We start from the raw sequence: 21,222 nt of genomic DNA on the forward strand, positions 1-21,222 counted from the left end.
GCTTTCAGCGACATACTGAAATATACATTTGGGGTGATCTCACCACCATGTGTAAATATCTGAAGGGAGGATGTAAAGAAGACTGAGCCAGGCTCTTTTCAGAGGTGCCCAGTGACAGGACCAGAGACAATGGGTACAAACTGAAACACAGGAGGTGCTGTCTGAACATAAGGAGAAACCTTTTTACCATGAGGGTGACTGAGTGGTGGCACAGGTTGTGTAGAGAGGCCGTGGAGTCTCCGTCCTCAGAGGTATTCAAAAGGACGTGGTTCTGGGCAACTAGGTCCAGGTGGCCTTGCTTGAGCATGGAGGTTCAACCAGATACGACCTTCAGAGTTTCCTTCCAACCTCACCCAATCTGAGAGTCTGTGCTTCTGTGATACCACAGCAACTGTGAGGACAGGGTACACTGAACACCATCTATATTCCTAGGCACGCATCTATCTTCTCTGGCAAAAAGGGTTCCTAAGACATTTGATTCAGAGATTCATGTAAAAGCCTAATCTGAAAGTAAATTTGGTCACTGTTTTTCCCCTTCATTTATGCCTGTTGTCGCCCAGGCTGGAGAAACCTACTTTAGGCTCCACATTAAAGGGCAGTTTTATTTCACAGCATGACTTGAAGTGGTACGTAACACTGAAGTAATTTTCCTTCTTCCCAATAATTGTTTTTTCTTTTTTCTTCCAGCTTTTAAAACACTTTATAATGTGTAATCCCACTGAAAACACATACTGCAATAAATATTATAAATGATGCATAGATTTCTCAGAGCTTCTAATAGAATTAGAAGATAAAATGTACTTTCTTATCCCATTAAAATGAAAGAAAAACCCATATGTTAATTTTTTAACACAGAGGCAAAATTGTTTCCTTTGCAAAGTTTATTTTGCATCAAAGAATAGCTGTTCCTGTCCTTTGGAATGGATGGAATAATTTTCTTCATAAATCAAGTATGCACTTGTTTTCCTTTACTGTTTATATGTAATTTAAACAATTGATGTCCAATGTAGTGAAATTTGTCTTAAGGTATATTGGAAAAAGAAACGAAAGAGGTAGGCGAAAGTCTGAATAAAACTACATCAGGTCTTCTGAACCCTCCCAACTGTTCTCTTCAGATGGAACTTAGCACTTTGGAGGCCAGCCTCGATGACACTGTCACTATGTAAGGCAGGTGCAAGATGAGGCTGTCCTTTAAGGGGTTCAGTGTGAAGTGAGACTCAGAGCCAAAGAAAGAAGTGGAGAAGGAAGAATAAAATGGTTATAAAATAATTTTGCAGTCACCCAATGCTGAGCTTTCTTACTCCTGTAGGTGCCACGGTGTCTTAAACAGGCCCCAGGAACATTTGTTGGAGCAGCCTCCCCAGGGTGTGGCTGGATTTGGTAGAATCTAACATAACATCAAAGGAAACAGACTTTCTAAGGTAGAAATGTAGGCATTATTTTTTTTCTTCTGGTATTCACATTACTGAAAGCAATGAAGACACTGCTGAGCAATGGCAGAATCAGACCTGTGGACCGCATGCGACTGTTCTCAGGAAAGTTCCACCAGTAATTTTGGATTCTGGCTCAGCTCAACACTAAATTTATCTAATGCTGATGCCCTGCACCAAGTCATTGGAAGCAATAGGAGAGCACTAAGGAAGAGTGGATGACACAAATTCCTTATGAGCATGGCACCTGTGGAACTAGAGTAAAAACACTAAAAATATTGGCCTCCTTGGTCAGGCCAATTAGCGATAGGTTCTCCTCTGCCGTGATGGAAAAATATCCCTTTCTGAGACAGATTTTGTTATTGGAAACTGTTCAAACTGTCTAATGGATATGACAAATAGAGGTTTTGTATCTACTTTAGCATGGAATTGGGCATGAACTACAAACACCACTAGGAGACAGGAATTACTATCATAATACAGTCCTGCACTAACTCTCAGCAGTTGATATTCAGCAGGCCTGTCACCATCAGGTTGGGTCATGAGAGAAATGAGTGCACAAAAGAGTACATCTCCCTGCGTAGCAGGTAGCGAGAGGATCAGAATATGTCTGATTTCTCTCTGGCATCCTGGCACAGCTGGGCCTGGGCTACACAACTGTGATGGGTTAACCCTGGCTGAACACCAGGTACCCACCAAAGCCGTTCTATCACTCCCCCATCCTCAGCTGGATAGGGGAGAGAAAATATAACAAAAGGCTCGCGGGTCGAGATAAGGACAGGAGAGATCATTCACTATTACCGTCACAGGCAAAACAGACTCAATTTGCAAAATTAACTCAATTTATTACAAATCAACCAGAGCAAGGTAATGAGAAGTAAAATGAAATCTCAGAACACCTTCCCACCACCCCTCCCTTCTTCCCGGGCACAACTACCCTCCCGGATTTCACCACCAAGCCCCCCCAGCGGCACAGGGGGACAGGGATGGGGTTTATGGTCATCACACGTTATTTTCTGCCGCTTCACCTCCTCAGGATGAGGGCTGATCACACTCTTCCCCTGCTCCAGCGTGGGGTCCCACCCACGGGAGACAGTCCTCCACGAACTCCTCCAACGTGGGCCATTCCCACGGGCTGCAGTTCTTCACGAACTGCTCCAGCATGGGTCCATTCCACGGTGTGCAGTCCTTCAGGAACACACTGCTCCAGCGTGGGTCCCCCACGGGGTCACAAGTCCTGCCAGAAAACCTGCTCCGTGGGCTCCTCTCTCCACAGATCCGCAGGTCCTGCCAGGAGCCTGCTCCAGCGCGGGGTTCCCACGGGGTCACAGCCTCCTTCGGGAACCCACCTGCTCCGGCGTGGGGTCCTCCACGGGCTACAGGTGGAGATCTGCTCCACCGTGGACCTCCCTGGGCTGCAGGGGGACAGCCTGCCTCACCAGGGTCTTCACCACAGGCTGCAGGGGAATCTTCGCTCCGGCGCCTGGAGCATCTCCTCCCCCTCCTTCTTCACTGACCTTGGTGTCCGCAGGCTTGTTTCTCTTACATGTTCTCACTCCTCACTCCGGCGGCAGTTTCTCTCCGTCCCAACTTTTTTTCCTTCTTAAAAATGTTATCACAGAGGCATTACCACTATCACTGATTGGCTCGGCCTTGGCCGGCGGCGGGTCCGTCTTAGAGCCAGCTAGTATGGGCTCGCTCTCTCTCGAACACAGGGGAAGCTTCCAGCAGCTTCTTACAGAAGCCACCCCTGTAACCCCCCCACCCCGCTACCAAAACCTTGCCAAACAAAACCAATACAACAACAGAATAACATATCTGTGTCTTAAAATGTTCCCTCACTCTCATAAAACACTGGTTCACTAGAAAAAGAATTAGGCTTATGATTAGGTATGCTGACAATATAACTAATGCAGAAGGATTTCCTGAATCTGTGGAAAACCTGGAAAAAAAGAGTTCCAAGAACTGTTTTTCTCTGCACTGGTCTTCTCAAAACTGCATTAACATCAGTGCCCTGTAGTAGTAATTTAGATGTCAGAATTGAGACATTTTTCATTATTTATGTAGAAAGAAGCACATATATTGAATATGTATCATTTCCTGTAAGTACTGCTTTTGTTGGCCAAATTCAGGGAAATTAGGCTATTTTTGCACTAACACATTCATTAGCAGGAACCTGACAAAAAATGGTTGCTTCACATTTGTTAAGTTTGACCAAGGCACACACATTACAATGATAAATTTCCTATGCACAGTATTCAATAGAAGTATTTTAACACACAGTGTTTGTCATGTGTAGCTAAGATGTATCAAACCCATTTTTATCCTCAGAGCAAACATGTAATTTTGGAGAGGCAAATACCTACGTCATCCAGTCTCAAAAATTCAATCACATTTTTAATATCTCCTCAGCCTGTGAGTGAGATCACACTTTATCACATTGCACTCCACTGAGTGGAGTTTATTTTGCAGTTTAGCTTTAAAGGACAAATTGATTTTTTTGTAACCTGCTTGCAAAATTACCCCAGCAGTGGTAACCAGCAGTGGGGAGACGCTGACTCAGCAGTGGTAAGGGCTAGATAATTGCACAGGTGCTACTTGTCCCTTTCTCTTTCAGTCAGCCTGGCTCCAACGCAGTGCGCAGCACTCCTTTCTTTGTCACTGAGCCAGGATACAAGTAGTGAATTCCAGGAAAAATATGTGATCTGAAATGAGCAGTGGTGAAAGGCAGTGCACTGTAGAATGGAGTTTCACAATGACATATTAAAAAAAAAAGAAGAGATCAAAAATAAACTGCCTTTTTATTTTATATTACTGAAAATCTCTGCCAAGTTTATATTCACTAAAAAGAAAACACCCCACTGAAATAAATTGATTCAAGTGGAGTTAGGAAGTAAGAACTCAAACTGTATTAAAGATCTTTCTCTTCCTAGGAATACAAAAGTATCAAATTCAAAATACTATGCTACCATCTATTAGGAAGACCACTTAAACTGCCTATGACTTGTTATTTATCAGTCACTGGAAGGCACCCAAAAGACACTAGTGCTCTTCCCTTGCACACTGTGATGTGCCACACAGCCCACGCTAACTGACGAGCTACCTAAATGACAACTTTTCACGGTGCCAGAGAAACAAAATTCAGCAAATGTCCATTTCTTTATTAGTTTTAAGATGAAAAGCAATAGATAAAAGCAATACCCCTAATATGACAAGCTATGAAAGAGCAGTTCTGTGGCAGACAGCGTAACAAAACCGGTGAAGTCAGGAGGCTCCTCTGGAGTGCAGAGGGCAGGGACAACAGCAGGACTGTACGCGCCAGCTGCTGAATAAAATCCAGATGTGCTCTCAGTGCCAGAAACTAAGTCTCATATCAGCTTCAGGGAGTTAAATCAGATTCAAATATAACTCCCCATGTCTGACAAGATTGGAAATACTGATGTGAGCTGTAAGGAACACTTGAAACTATAGAAGCTGTGCAAAACACCTTTGGTCCTTGTAATAGAGGATATACTGAAAACTCAACCATTACTACTAAGAACAAAATGTAAATAATTACCAAATAGTAACAAGTCACCTGTCCCCACAGGAGAAATGGCCTCACCATAGCGCCTGTGCCTGAGTGTGGAGACCTAAAGTCCATTTACCACATTTCAACCCAGATTCTTACTTTGGTTGAATTTTGCATTATGACAAATAGATACTGAGTCAAATGTTACTGTCTTCTATACCAGGAGTATGTCATAGAGTCAGTTACATTGAAAAACTGTCCTCTACATGTATAGCTTGGTGTATACCAGTTTGCAGAATCAGGCCTTCCATTTGCAGATATGCATTTTCCTTTTCCTTATAGAGTTAACACTGTGAATGTTAGCACTGCTATGGCTCCAAAAAAAAGAACTGTAAATGTGACTGCTATAATCAGGGTTTTTTGTGGGTGGTTTGGGTTTTTTTCTCCTCCTTCTGGAAAGAGGAATCCCTAATTATCTGAATCACGGTAACTGAAACAAATTGCAACACTGTATGTATATGAAATAAATATTTTTAAAAGCTTAAAAACAATAAAAGATATAAAACAGCGTGAAACTAATGACTAAAATTTGCAAGGTATTTGAAGAAAGTTGCTGGCAGGCTTGTAGGTGGTTTACATAAGACTCCCACACTCCAATCTTTCCAGACATGCTTTTGTACTTGATTAATTAGAGAAACTAGGGAGAGGTGATACTTTTGCAGTGACTGATGTTTTCTTATAATTAAATCAATCTGGTATATATCTCCCATAAAGCATTAGGTCACGAAATGTTCATAAAACACCAACCTAAGTGTCAACTGGAAAATTACAAATTTAATATTTAGATGGATGTCATTGGTAAAAATAAAAACAGTGGTCTCTTTAATTTCATAGAAATATAGTATCATAAACTTACTCTGAGCATCATATATTAAAAATAATGCTATGCAAATAGGCATGACAGTTAAATAAGGTTATAGAATAAAACTGTTTAAATGAATAAGTAATATTTTAAAATGTCAGTCAACACACCATGAAAAAAAGAAAGCTCAATTTAATTAGGTTGGTCATTTGTGGCTTAGGTAGGAAAAGGATTAGCATGTAGAGTAAGTTAAGGCTGCCCAAAGCTTTGTGTGGGTTTTACACAGGTATTCACTTTCATTTCAATAAAAGAATTAGTATAACAAATGCTGGCTTACATGGTGCTTTGCTGCTTATGGCATAAGAGAGCTTCCCAAGAAACTTGCTGTGTCGCCATGTAAAGGTCAAGCACAGTTTACAGAGCATTGAAAAAAAAAAAAAGAGATCTTAAAAAAATGGCTTTGCTGACAAATCTGTAGGATGGTGGTACAGACAAGCTTTTTTATAGTTTTCTTATGCTGACTTTATTTTTACTAATTTCTCTGTAAAAGGAAAATAATTGTAGTACCAGTAGAAAAGATGTCTATCAGCAATCACTGGCATAGTCCAGTAGGATTGGAGGGGAAAGATAGAGGGTTTGGGGTAATATACTAACTTACATGATTTTTTTTTAATGTGCACAAAAGTCAAGCAATTGACAGTAATGTTTTCAGCCTGACATAACTTGCCTACTGCAGACTGCAATGTATTGCAGAAAGCAGAGTACATACAACACACTTGCTGGTAGGACTGCACTTTTGCCTAGCATTAATGCAAGAGGTCTCCACACAGTACTGAAAAATAAATGGGGCTTAGTTTGTATTTCAAGCTTCCCCAGCTGGAATTACTTTCTATCTCCCTGGAAGATGGACCAGAAAGTGAGAAGAAAAGAGATTACAGGGGCCAGGCACATGCCAAATCTGCACCTAATCTTCATAACCACAGGACTGAGGTACATGGTAGGTATTTATAAAACAAATTGACTGTTGCATAGTGCATTCATGGCAATAAGTGTGCCCATTTTGCACATATTGCGCTTTGGAAGTCCTGAGCACTGCCAGCCCAAAGTGCTGGAACAGCACACTCACTGTTTTTAACTAGTGTGCTCCACTCAAATTTGAGAGGAAAAGAATAATAACAGATTTTCTTTGTTTTGGAGAGAAAGTAACAAGAACCTTAAGTGTAAATTATTTTCATAGACAAGCATTCTTTAAAAACTAAAACAGATAAAAATTATCATTTGATACTCTCTAAAAGCTATTTTTCTTTTCTCCTTTGTACTTTTATGCTGAAGTACCTTCTCAAATGTTCTGAAAGCTGGGATTTTTTGAATCAATCTTGAAAATCACAAATGCTTCCACTACAAGTTTCCAGCTACTTTCTTTTCATATCTACTGTAAAATATGCTAATAGAAAAAACAAGCAGCTGCACTCTGATCATTCAACGGAAACTACCAGCTTGTGTATATTTATTGTGTTCTTGACCCTGTATTTGCCAAAAGAATGTAGGCCCGCGTACATTTCAGACAAGCAGATACAAAAAGTGTGTTTAGAATTATGCCATACTGGAACTTTTTATAATAGTGTTTTTATTGTGGCATTATGAGGAATTGTTGTCAGACAATAAAGGGATTTTTTTTTTTTTCCTTTAAAGTCTCCAAACTGAAGAACACTATTTAGCAGATACTGTAAAAACTGAAAGGTTTGGAAATTTATTTAAGTCTATTTAATACAAGCAATATAATGATTCCAACCAAATGGCAGAGGTGTAAAAGTCATTATTTCCAAGAGTGGGCAGGCCAAAGGAAGCCACTGAGTCTAGCAAAGGACACATATTGTGTGCTGTCAATGCAATACACAAGGTCCAAACTCATATAGTGATAACAGCAATGTCTTTCAGCAGCACTGACTGCTTGTATTCAAGATGAATACAATGTCATCTGTGTTTTTATCCATTCTGAATATTATATTATTGGAAATGTACATTAATGGCAACTTTTCTTGTATTTTGGTTTATAAATGATTCAAGCCTATACTAACCACCAATATTTAAATGCAACCTTGGGAGAAAGCAAAACCCCTTAGATGTGTTCATTTGGAACACCACAAAATGCACACACTTCCAAGCCTCTGAAATAAATCAGAGATAAGCAGGTAATTCAGGAATAGCATGCGGAGCTTGAGTGGGTTTGTTGTTGTGGCTTTTTGAATTAGATATCTATAAGCATTGCTACGGTTTATTCTTTTCAATGAGAATAAAGGAGCTGGGTTTTTAAAGGGTCTCACGGTGCTATTACATGTAAAGACATTGAAGCACTGGGTTACCTCCAGAACACGAAGCAGAAATTAACCACTTTAAGGCACAGTGAAAGACAAATTTTTAAACATTTAAACATGTGCCAAATATGAAAGCCCCCCCCGCCCAATCTATACCATGGTAAGGCTCGGCCTGCTGTAAAGCCTAAGCCTCTCACATAACAAACCTGGTAGACAAACACTGTGATTTATGAGAGAGGAAGAACTCTCATTCCCCAGTAGCACAACTGGTGAAATTCAGCAGCACTTAGTCAAAAAAAAAACCCTACAAAACTTTACACTACTGCACATTCAAGTCAAACAACACTCCCATTTCAGGATGCAAACCAAACTTGATGGTTCTCCTGCTAACTTTCTGTCCTGGCACAATAACTTTCCCCTGACTTTACATGCGGCAGCTAGGCTGGACAGATTAATATTCTCAACTGCATAGCCACTTAATCCCTCCTTGTCTCATTCCGTAATGGTCACAATCAAGACCTGAATTCAGGTCTTTCTGTGGCCTTAAGAACTGCTCCAAGCTTTGCATGAGCCTCTATAATTCCAACTCTTTAGCACACATGTAGTTGTAACCACTGTGCACACTACCAGGTTAATCGTTAGTCCTTAAAATATAAAGCTAAGAAGGTCTTTACAGGATTGGAGCTCTAGTCTGCAACATGTTCCTTGTGTGTGCTGCAAATAATGGAGATAAGGGAGTGAAATTTTCACAAACCTTTGAATTACTCTTCTCAGTTATGAACAGCAAGAAAAAAATTAAGTAGAAATACATATATACATAGCTACATGTATGCAAATAGATAAAGCTAGATATATCATTTCCATATACTCCAAACCGTTGAAACAAACAAACAAACAATCAAACAAGCTTACCCTTGCCAACGTCAGTGTTCCTTGTTTACACACACCGCAGCGGACCCTCAGTTTCCCAGGTTTCACAGCTTGGCAGAAATTTTTGCAAAAAACATAAAAACTGTTGTAACTAGCTGCACCTGCCAGGAGGAAAAAAAACCAAGAAACAAACAAAAATATTTGATGTATACTGAAAATCAGTAACCAACTGTCATGAAAGGTTTCTATTTGAATCTATAAGTGATAAGCAAAAAAATCGGTTGACTAATTTTAAGGCCTGAATTCAGCATTGTGATCATCTTATCTTGCCTGGTCTAGTTCTTAGCACCCTTCAGTAACTCCTGCTTCTTGATCACTAGTCATAGGTGAACTACACCATAACTCCTAGAAAATGCATCCTGTCTTGAGTTTGAGCTTACCACTGATGAGCACCAGCTGTAATCTTTGGGAAGTGATGTATGAGATTAATTAGTCCAGCTCTCCATAACTTGCATCTTTCATTTGTCTAGCTGCAAATGAGTGAGTTCAAATTGCATGAAAATTTCCTTGGATGAAGTTTAAAAGATCAGTTTGACTGATATCACAGTAAGAAAACAGATATTTAATTTAGCAAATTTAGTTTTATTCATGGAAGACTGGGAACCATTTCTTTGTTCTCGCTGGCAGCAGTATAACCTAGCAAAGTTTGTAAACTGCTGCCAAGATATTAGGCCAAGCAAATTTTCAAGGAAAATTAAATGAAACACATTCTGTTCTGTGAAACTATGGAACAGAAGATGATATGCAGAGAATTGTGTAAGCCTGGGGCAATGATAATGAATTTGATTTCACATGCAATCCTGATCACTATTTTGAGTAGAGCACTTTTTAGAATGGCTATTGCTATTCCTTAGGAAATGACGGAAGATTCACAGCATGGTTTTAATCTAGACTAGACATGTCCAAGTTCAGAGACTCAAGCTTATTATCAGAAGTTGAACTGAGACCAGAATAAAGTTTTTAACAGATTTTTCCCAGTATCAAGAGGAATGGTTGTGGAGGTTTGTCCATTAACAGTGGTGAACCTCAGAATCAATAGCAGTCCCTTAGAGATCAAACATTTTTGACTGTCTTCTTCCCCATTCTCCTACTTCTCCCTACATTTATCAGCAATATAATTTTATGTATATTTGAATCCTAACATGTTTCCACAGCAAATATGATCTGGAATAATATTTTTAAATCTGACTGACTTGCTTTATTTTTACATGTCCTTCACATGGTAAGGGTCAGATGCTGTGTTCTGCCAAAGAAAATGCCTATCAATTTCATGATACACCTGTTCATAGGTGTCCTAACATAAATGTGCAACTGGTTTCCAAAACTCAACTTCAGAGAACTATGTCATCCAAAAACCTTTTTTTCTAAGAAAAAGTATGTAGATGTTCTAAAAGAAGATGTGCACTGATGAAAGAAGTTTTATAACACTTTTTCAAGTTTTCAGAAATGTAAGCTACATTCAGAGTACATCAGTGATGTACCCAATATTAATTTTAGTCAACTGATCTATTAAGTGTTTTCATTATGCTGCCCTGGGGAATATTAATCACCATAGCAGAACATAAAGCATAACAGAATTTAAACTGAATTCAGTTTTTTGTGGAAAATTAACACACATTCATACATTCATGCACATACAAACTTTTCATATGAATAAGTGCAACTCAAAAGGTTGAGAGCACACTTCTCCAATCAGTCTAAAACACAGTTCTGAGATTAAAATAGTTCAACTGACAAAAAAAAAAGGCTTATGCTGAAACATTTAATAAATGGTACAATGATGAGAGTTGAATACAAACTAAATATGACAAAATTTGGGACATTTGGATCTCTATTTACTCGTATTTTGCCTGAGGCTCCTAATGATAGGACTGAGAGCATGTCTGGATTAAACTTAATTTCAGCTAGAATCCACAACAAAAGTCTAAACTACAGCATTGCAAATGAGGAGGAGTATGCTTGCAAATGATTGAATTTTAGTTTTGGCAGTTCCTCTATGCAGGGTCAGCAGGTCAATCAATAAAACAAAAGGGCAGTACCTGTAGCACAATTCAAAGGAAATACTACATGACTTAAGTAAGCAAAAATGCTATTGCTAATAGAGGCCCACAATAAACAAGATGATTTCAGCCACTTAGTCTCAAGTGCAGGAAGTGAGACCAGAGCCCTTTACCTATTTTGGTATCACCAGTCCTCTCCTGCTGCTCTGATTTCTTAGATGGTCAGACTAATGAGACTAATGAGACTGCTGCTTCTATTCACATTTAGAAGCACTTATCCTGAGTAGATCTGTGATGACACTATTCACTCTCCTAATTCGGTTCTACTCTCCAGAAAGATTCCTGCCGTGACTTTAATGAAACCCGTCCGGTCAAACAGAACCATCTTATTGAGTACATGAGCCCTTACAGAATAAAACAGTTTGTTAATTGGGCTGATGCCTTTCCTGATCCAGTCTCCACTCCCTGATGTCTTGTGTCCCTGTCTCACACTTTATACCAAGTTTATTTCAAGCAGGAAACTACTTGAGGCAGGAATCATGCTTTCTGCCTGCTTTGTGTTCTAAGCTCATTCCATCTGGACCCAAAGATAAAATTATATTATTGATAATACTCTGCAAAATATTCACAGGATAGTATGGCATAAATCAGCATGACTGAATACTGTGGTAAAAATAGCAGTCATAGGAGAGGCCTAAAGTGAGACATACTGCTGATTTACTATAGAGGATAAATCTTATGCATTAGCTTGATATTTACTCTGTGCAAAAATAGACTACATTAGCTCAATATTCATTTTTCTTACCACTTTCCATTTTTTTTCCCTTTTCAAGAATGTAAAAAATACCCCAAACACATCCCCCATGCACAACTTTGAAACACAAGAAACAAATTTATAATACAATGAGTTGGAGCAGTTAAGCAGCACAGATCTATTCAGAGACCCAGAATAACTTTTGAAATGCCTGCTAGAGCAAGGCTGCTGGAGAGGCACAACATGACAAGAGGAATGTTCTGATTTTAGGAGGAAAGTGTAAATGGAGATTTCCAGCAAACCATTCACCATTTTATGCAGACATACTGATCTCATTCTCACAAGGTGCAGTTACATCATTAGGTGTATGTCCTGAGCAGCATCACCAGGAGTGGCAAAGACTGAATTAAAAATGCAAATGCTAGAAGTCAGCATACAGTACAATACTGATGGATGGCCAGCATTCAACTCTTTACTGATTTGTTAATGTCCCTGTGGATTTTAGCATGCTCCATGGCTGAGACTGCATCCCCTTGAATCCCTTTTCAGAGGGGAACTGAAAGAAACAGGAACAAAGAAATCTGCTTTATGCACCAGCTCTGACGTAGCAATATTAACAAGTAATGTAATTATGGCACCATGCCAGTAATCACTAAAATTGCTGCAGAACCAACGTTAGAACCTCATCTTTCCTCATTCAGTCATGGTCTATAAGCTTTCATAAAGCTTTCCATTAATATTTTATAATACTGGCACTCAGCAAGAATGTGAAGACACAACAGATTACAAGTTTAAAAAAAAATGTAGGTCCCTTTATAAATGCTGATTTTGATATTGAACATGAGCATTAATGCCATAAATAAATAAATAAAATTATAACTACTAGTATTCTTTGCAATTACATACATTGGTGGGAGGGAAGACTGAGGGAAAAACAAATGCACTGTATCTGCACTTATTCTTTTCTGAGACGGTGAAGGCACAACAATCTCAATTTTCAGGTCCATATTCCAAATATTTATTTGTGGGACGAGGGTCCCATAATAGTTTCTTTTGACCACCAATGATTCATCCAGTGGTCTGGACACTTTTCTAGCTTTCCCACACCAGTTGGTAATCAGCATGTCTTTTGAGAATCCATTTACTTTGAGCCTTTTATCCTTAAAGATGATGTAACAAGGATCTGTCATTTTGTTGACAAGTATTTTACTTTAATTTACTGTAAACCAAAAAGATGCCACCAGAAAGTTGATCTTACAAACCTGAGTTTCTAAGTTTGAGGTCCAAAAGCATTTTTCAGCACATGATTGTAGGCTAACTTTTCAAGAAGCCACCTCCAACATGTCAAGCTTCAGATAAATCTGACTTGGAAATGCAGGAAAAAAGTGTCTCTTATTTTATTACATGTGATGAATTAGCAACCAAATGAATAATTTCCATCTGCATTGATGAATTCCTCTCATAACTTGTTTCAACATAGCAAAACTCATTTAACTCACAACTGCCTGGCTATATGGGTCTACCTTACCTGCCCTTTGCATTTGGTAAGAACACTTACAGGACTGAATCTTTCAGGGAAAGCAAGGGAATGTCTCATGTCTGAAGTCACAAGAAATGTGTCTCCCATCTGCAGTCATGAAGAATTCAAAACCTCCTTCCTCAGGTCATCCGTTCTAGCACTTCAATATCTTTATCTTTAAGAAGATATTCCTTATTTCTAGCTTTAATTTTCTGTGCTGAAATTTAACAGTTACATCCTCTACTTTCACCCAAAGATATGGAAGCCAATTTATTTTCTTTTTCTTTGCAGCAGGTTTTTGTATTGGTTTTCTATTTCATGGGCTAGTCAACCCCAATGTGATCATTCCTCTCTTACACTTAATACTCTCTAGAGCTCAAAATATTTCTCTTGGATTTTTCTTTAAATAGTGTTAGGTGCAGCTCCCTAAACTTTTCACGATTTTCCAGCTGAAGTCTTTCCAATGCTGAACACAATAGGGTTCATTTTCACAGACATCTTTATATCTGTTCCTGTATAATATTTTGCTCAACATCATGGGCATAACTAAATTGGTTCTTGTTCAGTCTATGATCTAAAATGAACCTCCAGACCCTTGTCTACTTCATCTGTTGTAACCCACTCTGTATTTGTGTTGCTGAATGCTGCCAGCCAAGCTCAATACCCTGGGCTGGCCCCTTCCGAGCAGCACGGTGTTTCTTTCCAGACTGTATTTCCAATTTGTCATGATCATTTGACATTCTCAGGCTGTCATCCACTTTATCTGCAGTCCCTCCTAGCTTGGTGATATCTACTGCTTTAATAAGTATTGTATTTATTCCATCCTCCAGGTCATTAATGAGAATATTGATTAATATCAGATGTAGGGCAGACCTCTTCAATATATCCCTCCATTTTGATGATGAACTACTAATAACTACTCCCTGGCTACAAACTAGTAGACAAGTTCACAGCAACCTTACTGTATTCTTATCTATATCTGGACTCCCCATTTGGTAATAACAGTATCATGCTAAATAGTGAAAAACCTTGGAAAGGTGAATATGTGATATCTACCGCTTTCTTCTCTCTACAGTTCAACATGATCTGGTTTTTGATAAATTCATGCCGTTTGTTAGTCTTGTTCTTGGATTCTATCAGATACTTGCAAGTGTTAGATTTTCCTCCAACCATTTTCAGGAACTTCAGTTAAGCTTTTAGGTTTTAAAATTCCTAGACTTTTCCATTACTTTTTAAAAACATCACCAGATCCCCCCTCCATTCTTCCTATATATTATTTTCTGTGAGTTCTAGAAGTTATTTCTATAGTTCTGATATTCCATTCAATAAGGAGGACATTTACTTTAAAAGAATAAAAATTATACTAATGTCTCATAAATTAGCAAATTTAGACTTATCCATGTAGGAGCAAGCAAAAAATAAGTCTGAACTGTTTGAGGTTTTTTCTTGTTTTGTTTTTGTTTGTTTCTCTTTTTCAACTACAGGCAATATCTAGTACTGATATTTTCCTCACAAAATTTCCTAACCAAAATTGCAGTAAAATATAAAACAAGAAACTAATTGGTGAAGAACAGCTACTGAAGGCTCCAAGACCTTCCAGAATTTAAAGCAGAAGTATGCATAGGCTACCCTGCTAAGATAGCTCTGGTAATGAGATAAGTTATAGCCTCAGGTCATGCTACAATGTTAGAAATAAATTATTTCAATTGTTATTATCTTTCTATATTAACCATCAAATAACATGACAGAAGAGATAAAGTAACATAACATATTAACCTAAATTCATCACATCTCCTTTCTAATATCCAGAAATAATGTCTCCAGAAACCTGAGTTTAAGCCCTATGTAAACTGAATTGCTCAAACTAAGTCATCAGAGGTGGGGTTAAGGATCAATTTTGAAAGTTTAATATCCTCCAGTGCTGGGGAACAGCATCCCTGTCATTCAGGAGTAGATGATAGGTCAAGAGAAACAACAAAAATAATTTTTCTCTAGTATATCTTGTACTGAATGCACTTCTATTGGATGTTTAATAGCTCCTTAAATATATGAGATATAATTCCTAGCTAGAGTCATAATGAATACTATGTAATTAACATGTTGTCATGGTGCTGATTGCCACTTTTTCTATCAATGTTCTCATTCCAGTGAAGTTTGCAACTCTTGGAGAAACTTAATGACTTCCCACTTGGAAATACTGAAAGTGTGTCTGAGGGCAATAGGGAGATGAGAGAAAGTTCAAGATAAAAGTGTTGGAGCAAGACAAAGTACCACAAGACACAGAAATATCCTAAGTATTGTAACCCCCTCTCCATAAGCTCCTCTGTAAGCACTTTTCCCTGCCATCTCCACCTCAGGCTTAGTTATTTGCCTTCAAGAGTGTCTAAGGTCTACGGCCCACCATCATAACCTTGGCTCAGCCTCCTAAGGAAATGACCAAGTCATAAAAAAGCTGTGAAAAAGTTTGTAGAAGGATAAAAGTAAAATGGCAGAGAGAAAGGGTTGTGGAGATGGATTCACTAGGCCAAGGATTCAAGAGGAAAAGTACTACATGGGTAGTTATAAAATCTCAAAGGAAAAAAGGAGAGGGTTATTTGATCTGACACTATCTGTTGAGAGCTTACAGTTTAATGATCCAAGATACACAGACGACAGGTTTCATGTATGCTCACTGGTCTCCATTAAATCTTTCTCAGTGTTTTTGTCAGATTCTGCTTTTCTTTTTAGTGTATTTTCTATATTAGCTATTTGTTGATCTAGATCTTCAAATTAGCCATAGAAAAGAAATGAGGAAGGTTCAAATAAGCCATGCTGCAGGTTCTATAAGATCAGACCAACTGCTTCCTCCTGTTCGGTTTTAGAGAAGTTATACAATAAATTACTCAAACCTGAATAACAGAAGTCTGAGATAGAATTTTCCCAGTTAAAAAGCAGGAGTGGGTCTGATAGACAAAATCTGTGATTCCACTTTCAAAAGCAATTTATTGATCATTTTAGACCTTCAACATCTCCAGTAACTTTTAAACAATGTACATTTAACAGGGACCAGGATAATATGTGTGGCTAATTTGTATGACTATATATGTACTTGTACATATGTGAATTATAGACATATATGTATAATGTAAATGCATGAGGCACACACTGTTGGTGTATAACTTTAAAAACTTTAATAAGAATTCAGAAAACAATCCCTATTTTGCAGTTTTCACTTTCAAACATCATCAGATAAAGCCATTTATTACAGACTAGTTTTAGGAAAATGCTTGGTGGTTTTCTCTATTGAGTTCATTTAATTATGTTGCTTTTACTGTCCAAAAAAATGTATGAACATATGAATGCAAAAGGCTGCTCATTTATGATCTATGTCGGGACTTGTCTTCTCATCCCAGTGAGACACCCTCTCTCTTTTCTACCTCTTCAAAGCTAATTTCCTCAAAAATGTCCCATCACAAAAAGTATTAAAACTGTTCTCTCCCTTCAGTGTTTTATATAAAAACAGAAAGTAACTTTCTCTGATGTGTATCCCAGTGTTTTGTACTGTATCCCTATTTAGACTGTTAAGCTCCTTAGGACGTGAATTACCTCCTTTTTTCTGTGTTGTTAATGATGAACATGCTGTGGGAGCTTTATTCATGTTAGTGATAGCACAGACCAATTATTTTGATATGCATGACTAGTTAATCAGAAAACATTAGTCATAATGACTATAGACCTGATCCTGAAATCTCTAATCAGTCAAAACACCCATTATCATCCATATGACTGTTTAAGTGAATAAAATCTGAATAGGGATATTAGGAGCTAACCTACTGTTTTCATTTGAACTGCATTTTCATATAGATGATAATGACTACTGAGTCTTTAACTTGGCTATTTAAAAGAGGACACAGCTACAGGAAGTCTTCCAACAGATTGAAAATTACATAAAGCTAACATTGTTTCAGATTCCATTATTTTTACATTTAGACTAGTTGTCAATTGTAAAATGTAGACTGACTGTCAGAGACCTCTCAGACCATTTTAGCAATTTGCACTCACATAATGAAAAATACATAGTTAGAAGTGAACGACAAAAAAAGTATTTTTCCAACTGCTTTCACTTTAAGGACTTTGCTTGATTCAACACAGTAGGAGGAAAAACATCTGTAGTATAAGCTCAGTAGTCTCAAAGTAGTGAAAATTTCCACATAAAGCTAAAGTAAAAAAAAAGTGTGGAGGTTGCACTTCTGCACCTCAAAAGAGAGAAATGACTGAAAAGATCCCATTCACTTTCCAAAAATACAACTGATGTATTCTGCCTTTAATCTTTTTTTTTTTTAAAGTGCCTGTCTTTACCTGCAAAGATTTCACAGAGCACATAGCTTTCCTCCCCAGACACATATATGCAGATGCACACATTTAAAAAACTTTTCTACCTGTTGATGATGATACTTATTCTTTATGATGCCTATGTAATTTTGACCATGAGAATGGCATTTATTTGACAGCTAGATTCATCTAAACTGGTTGTGCTATATTCTAGTGAGAAAAATGGGCACTTTTATGGTTTGATTCAATTCATCTGAAAGTAGATATAAAAAGATATAAATATGTCAGATAAATTGTGCCTAAAAGGGTCTGGTTTTTCTCTGTTGTGGGGATTTAGGACTACTAGGTCTGGTAGAGATATCTACATTGCAAACCTTTAAAATTAGGTGAGATGAATCCCACGGTGATGCTGTGCACAACAGCTCATGACAAAGAGCTGCAGTATTTTGCAGTATGGCTAACAATATTAAATAGACTAAACCTTAAAAAAACAATTCTTTTTCTTGAGACTCAAATACAATTTGCAGAATGCCTATGGATCTCAAGTAATTAAAGTATGTGGAAGACACAGCTATTTGGAAAAAAGAAATGGACTTGTCACTGTAACAAGGACTAAAATTAAAGTAAGAGATGATATTAAGAAGAGTTGGAATTTGGCTGAAAAGGGTGTAAGAGGTGAAATATCAGAAGTACTTGACAAAGACAACAGGGGGGACATTTGTCTCTTTTGCTCCTTCCTTCTCAGTGAAAAATTTTTGTGTGCAAAAAAAACCCAGGGGGCTTCTATTAATTCTAAAAATACAAAAATACTAGTATTTGATCTATTTTAGATTTCTGGAATCTGGAATGGGGTAGAAAAAAAGTTCATTAGGCTTTCTCTTTCAATCTTTATCACAAAAGAATCTTCTGCTTCCCTTTTCTGAGCGCCAGCATCATTTACTTCCTTCCATATTTCCCCTGAACTCTTCCTTCATTATCTTGTTTCCCAGCTAACTTCTGTAATTACCTTTCCCCCTTCTCATTCCCTTTCCTGACCTCTACATAAACTTCATTTTTTCTTACTTCTCACAATATACTCTTCTCTCTTTCAGCTTGGTCTCTGATTTTCAGACAAAGGAGCAAACCTCAACACTAAAGCTAGCATAGTTTGTATTAACAATAAGGATTGAAGGCAGTAAAAAGAGAAAAAAATTGTGATGATTCTGCCAGACAGCAAAACATGGGAAGAAAAAAGACAATTTCATGCTGAAAGCTTAGCAAATGATACATGGGAGAGAGTGACACCTTGCACATCAACAAAGTGTTCAAGACTAAGGGTATCAAAAGGTCTCTCTGAAAATGTACTCCTTCTGCAGGGGGAAACCACTATGCTCCAACCATAACATCTACCACAAAATACCACCCTGAGCTGCTTTTTTACCTCAATCAAGGGACTGAGTGTGACCTGCACTGATAACAACTGGCTGGAACTGGCAGGGACTTTTGGGTTTAAGTCTAAGCACGTAAGGGGAAGTGAAGCTGCTCCAGAAACCCAAGCATGGGTGGCAGAGATCCTGCAGTGTAGGCTTCAGTATGAGCAGCAGATCCAGCTGAGCACAATTTCAGCAAATAAACTAAGAAATGTTTTCAAATTAAAAGCCAGTTGTATGATCAGCTCCAGCACAGCTCTGGTGTCCAAGTGGAATTTGAGAACCTACACTCTTTGTTTTGAGATTTCTGTACAGAGAGCAGCACGTTTAGGGAAATAGCCGTGACTGGACAGCTCGACACCCAGAAATCTTGAATACTCAGGTGCCAGCACAGCACGGGGAGGGCAGGGGAGCCATGAGCCAGTGGTGATAGTATGGCAAAGAGCAGCCATGGTTTGGCCAACTGGGGCTCAGACCCACCACACCTGAGCAAGGTGAGCAACGCAGGTATAGCGATGGTCAACCACAGACCAGTGGTCACCAAGCAAGTCCCTAAGGATGGGGCTGGTCCCAGGTCAGGCCAGGAAATCAAGGCAGCAAGTCAAGGTCAGGATGAAGAAGGTATACATCCAGACACAGCATACCTAGAAACACAGCCCAGGGATGGAACAAAGGTAAGAACCTGAGCTTAAATGCAGCTCCCAGGTCTGAGGAATGTACAAATGTTGCACTGAGGATGGGTGAGGTGGAGACCTCCGACAAGGCTTCCTGCAGCTCTTTCTCACACAGCTCTTTTCACAAAGTCTAATCTAAGGTTACCCACCTGCCCCACTTCACAGCTGGCCTTTGACACAACTACTGAAACACCCAAGGGGGGAGGGAGGTTGGAGGAGAAGCTGCAGAGCCTGTTGGTGCCTTCACACCAAGCATGTGATATCCCAGAAAATATCTATGTCACATCCAACAAGAAACAAAGTACTGACAGATGGAAAGGGTAAATTATCATCCAGTTGTATCATCCAGAAATGATCAGCTTCTTAATTGAGAATGCACCACAGAACTTAAGAAAAGAATTAAAAGAAACTATATTTACATTTATAGAATAGATGCCTGCATTTGCAAATTGAAGATGAGATTGTATCAGTTTATTTATAGTTTCAAATATATGACATTTCAGAAAGGTACCATCTGCATAGGAGATAATGCACAATTTAGGCAACGACCTTTTTGACAATACAGAATGTAATATTCTAATTTTGCTTTCTTTTAGTTTGAAATTTGATTCTTAGTGTTCACGTACAATCACAGTATCTAATTAGATATGTTTCTTTTGACTGAAAGTACAAATAACAGCATACCTTCAGTCAAAATAATAGCCATTCCTACTGAGCTTCTTCTCTGTATTATCTCTCTACTTAATTCCAGTGTCCAAAAATATCACTTCTACTCAACTGATGTTGTCCAGATATAGGTAAACTAACTTATCAATAGTAATTACCAGTAACTATGAAAGGCTGGTAACAAGCAGCAACAACAATATTGCTGTTAGCTTTGTTACAGAGTCTGTTACCCTATTACAAAACATTCTGGAAAAGTTCATTTTTCAGAGCACCCAAGGAATAAATAGTGAGGTTGGAAATTCTATGGAAGATAATGAAGTTATTCAAGGTACTAAAACATTCAAAAAGCTTCCTCAGCAGTTTTTTAATAGAAATTACACTGTTACTGAATAAAAATGAAAATTCCCTTGTGGCCAAATAACTGGTTAAAACACAGGAAACAAAGGTCAGGAATAAATGATCAGTTTTCTCAGTGCAGTCCCAAAAGGAAGTTGTGCTAGATCTTGAGTATTCACAAACAGAAAAAGAGAAATGAAGAGTGAAATGACAGTTTGCTGGTGATTTCATTTTATTCAGAATAGTAAAAATGAAGGCCAACTGGAAGAAACATTGAAGAATGCAGGATGTTGAGTGCCTAATAATAAAATGAAAAATGAAATTCATTGTAGATAAATGTAAGGTAATGTACATGGGAAAAATAATTTTACACAAACAGTGATGGTCTTGACTGGTTATTACCACACAGAAACAAGATCTTGGGGTTATAATAGATAGTTCTATGAAAATGTCAGCTCAATGCTCAGTAGCAATCAAAAAAGTAAATTGAATGCTAGGAATTATT

General features: G+C 38.2%; 1 protein-coding gene across 1 annotated transcript in view; it reads right to left on the bottom strand.

Annotated features, from left to right (window-relative positions):
- The window catches only part of PRKN (parkin RBR E3 ubiquitin protein ligase), a 787,949-nt gene that overhangs the window by 476,067 nt on the left and 290,660 nt on the right, over positions 1–21,222 (bottom strand). The window contains exon 4 of the mRNA XM_049801652.1: positions 9,031–9,149. Within this exon, the coding sequence (XP_049657609.1) occupies positions 9,031–9,149 (119 nt within the window). The remainder of the gene's footprint in view (positions 1–9,030; positions 9,150–21,222) is intronic.

Source organism: Accipiter gentilis, chromosome 5, assembly GCF_929443795.1.
Source record: "Accipiter gentilis chromosome 5, bAccGen1.1, whole genome shotgun sequence".
In the NCBI taxonomy this organism is placed as follows: domain Eukaryota; kingdom Metazoa; phylum Chordata; class Aves; order Accipitriformes; family Accipitridae; genus Astur; species Astur gentilis.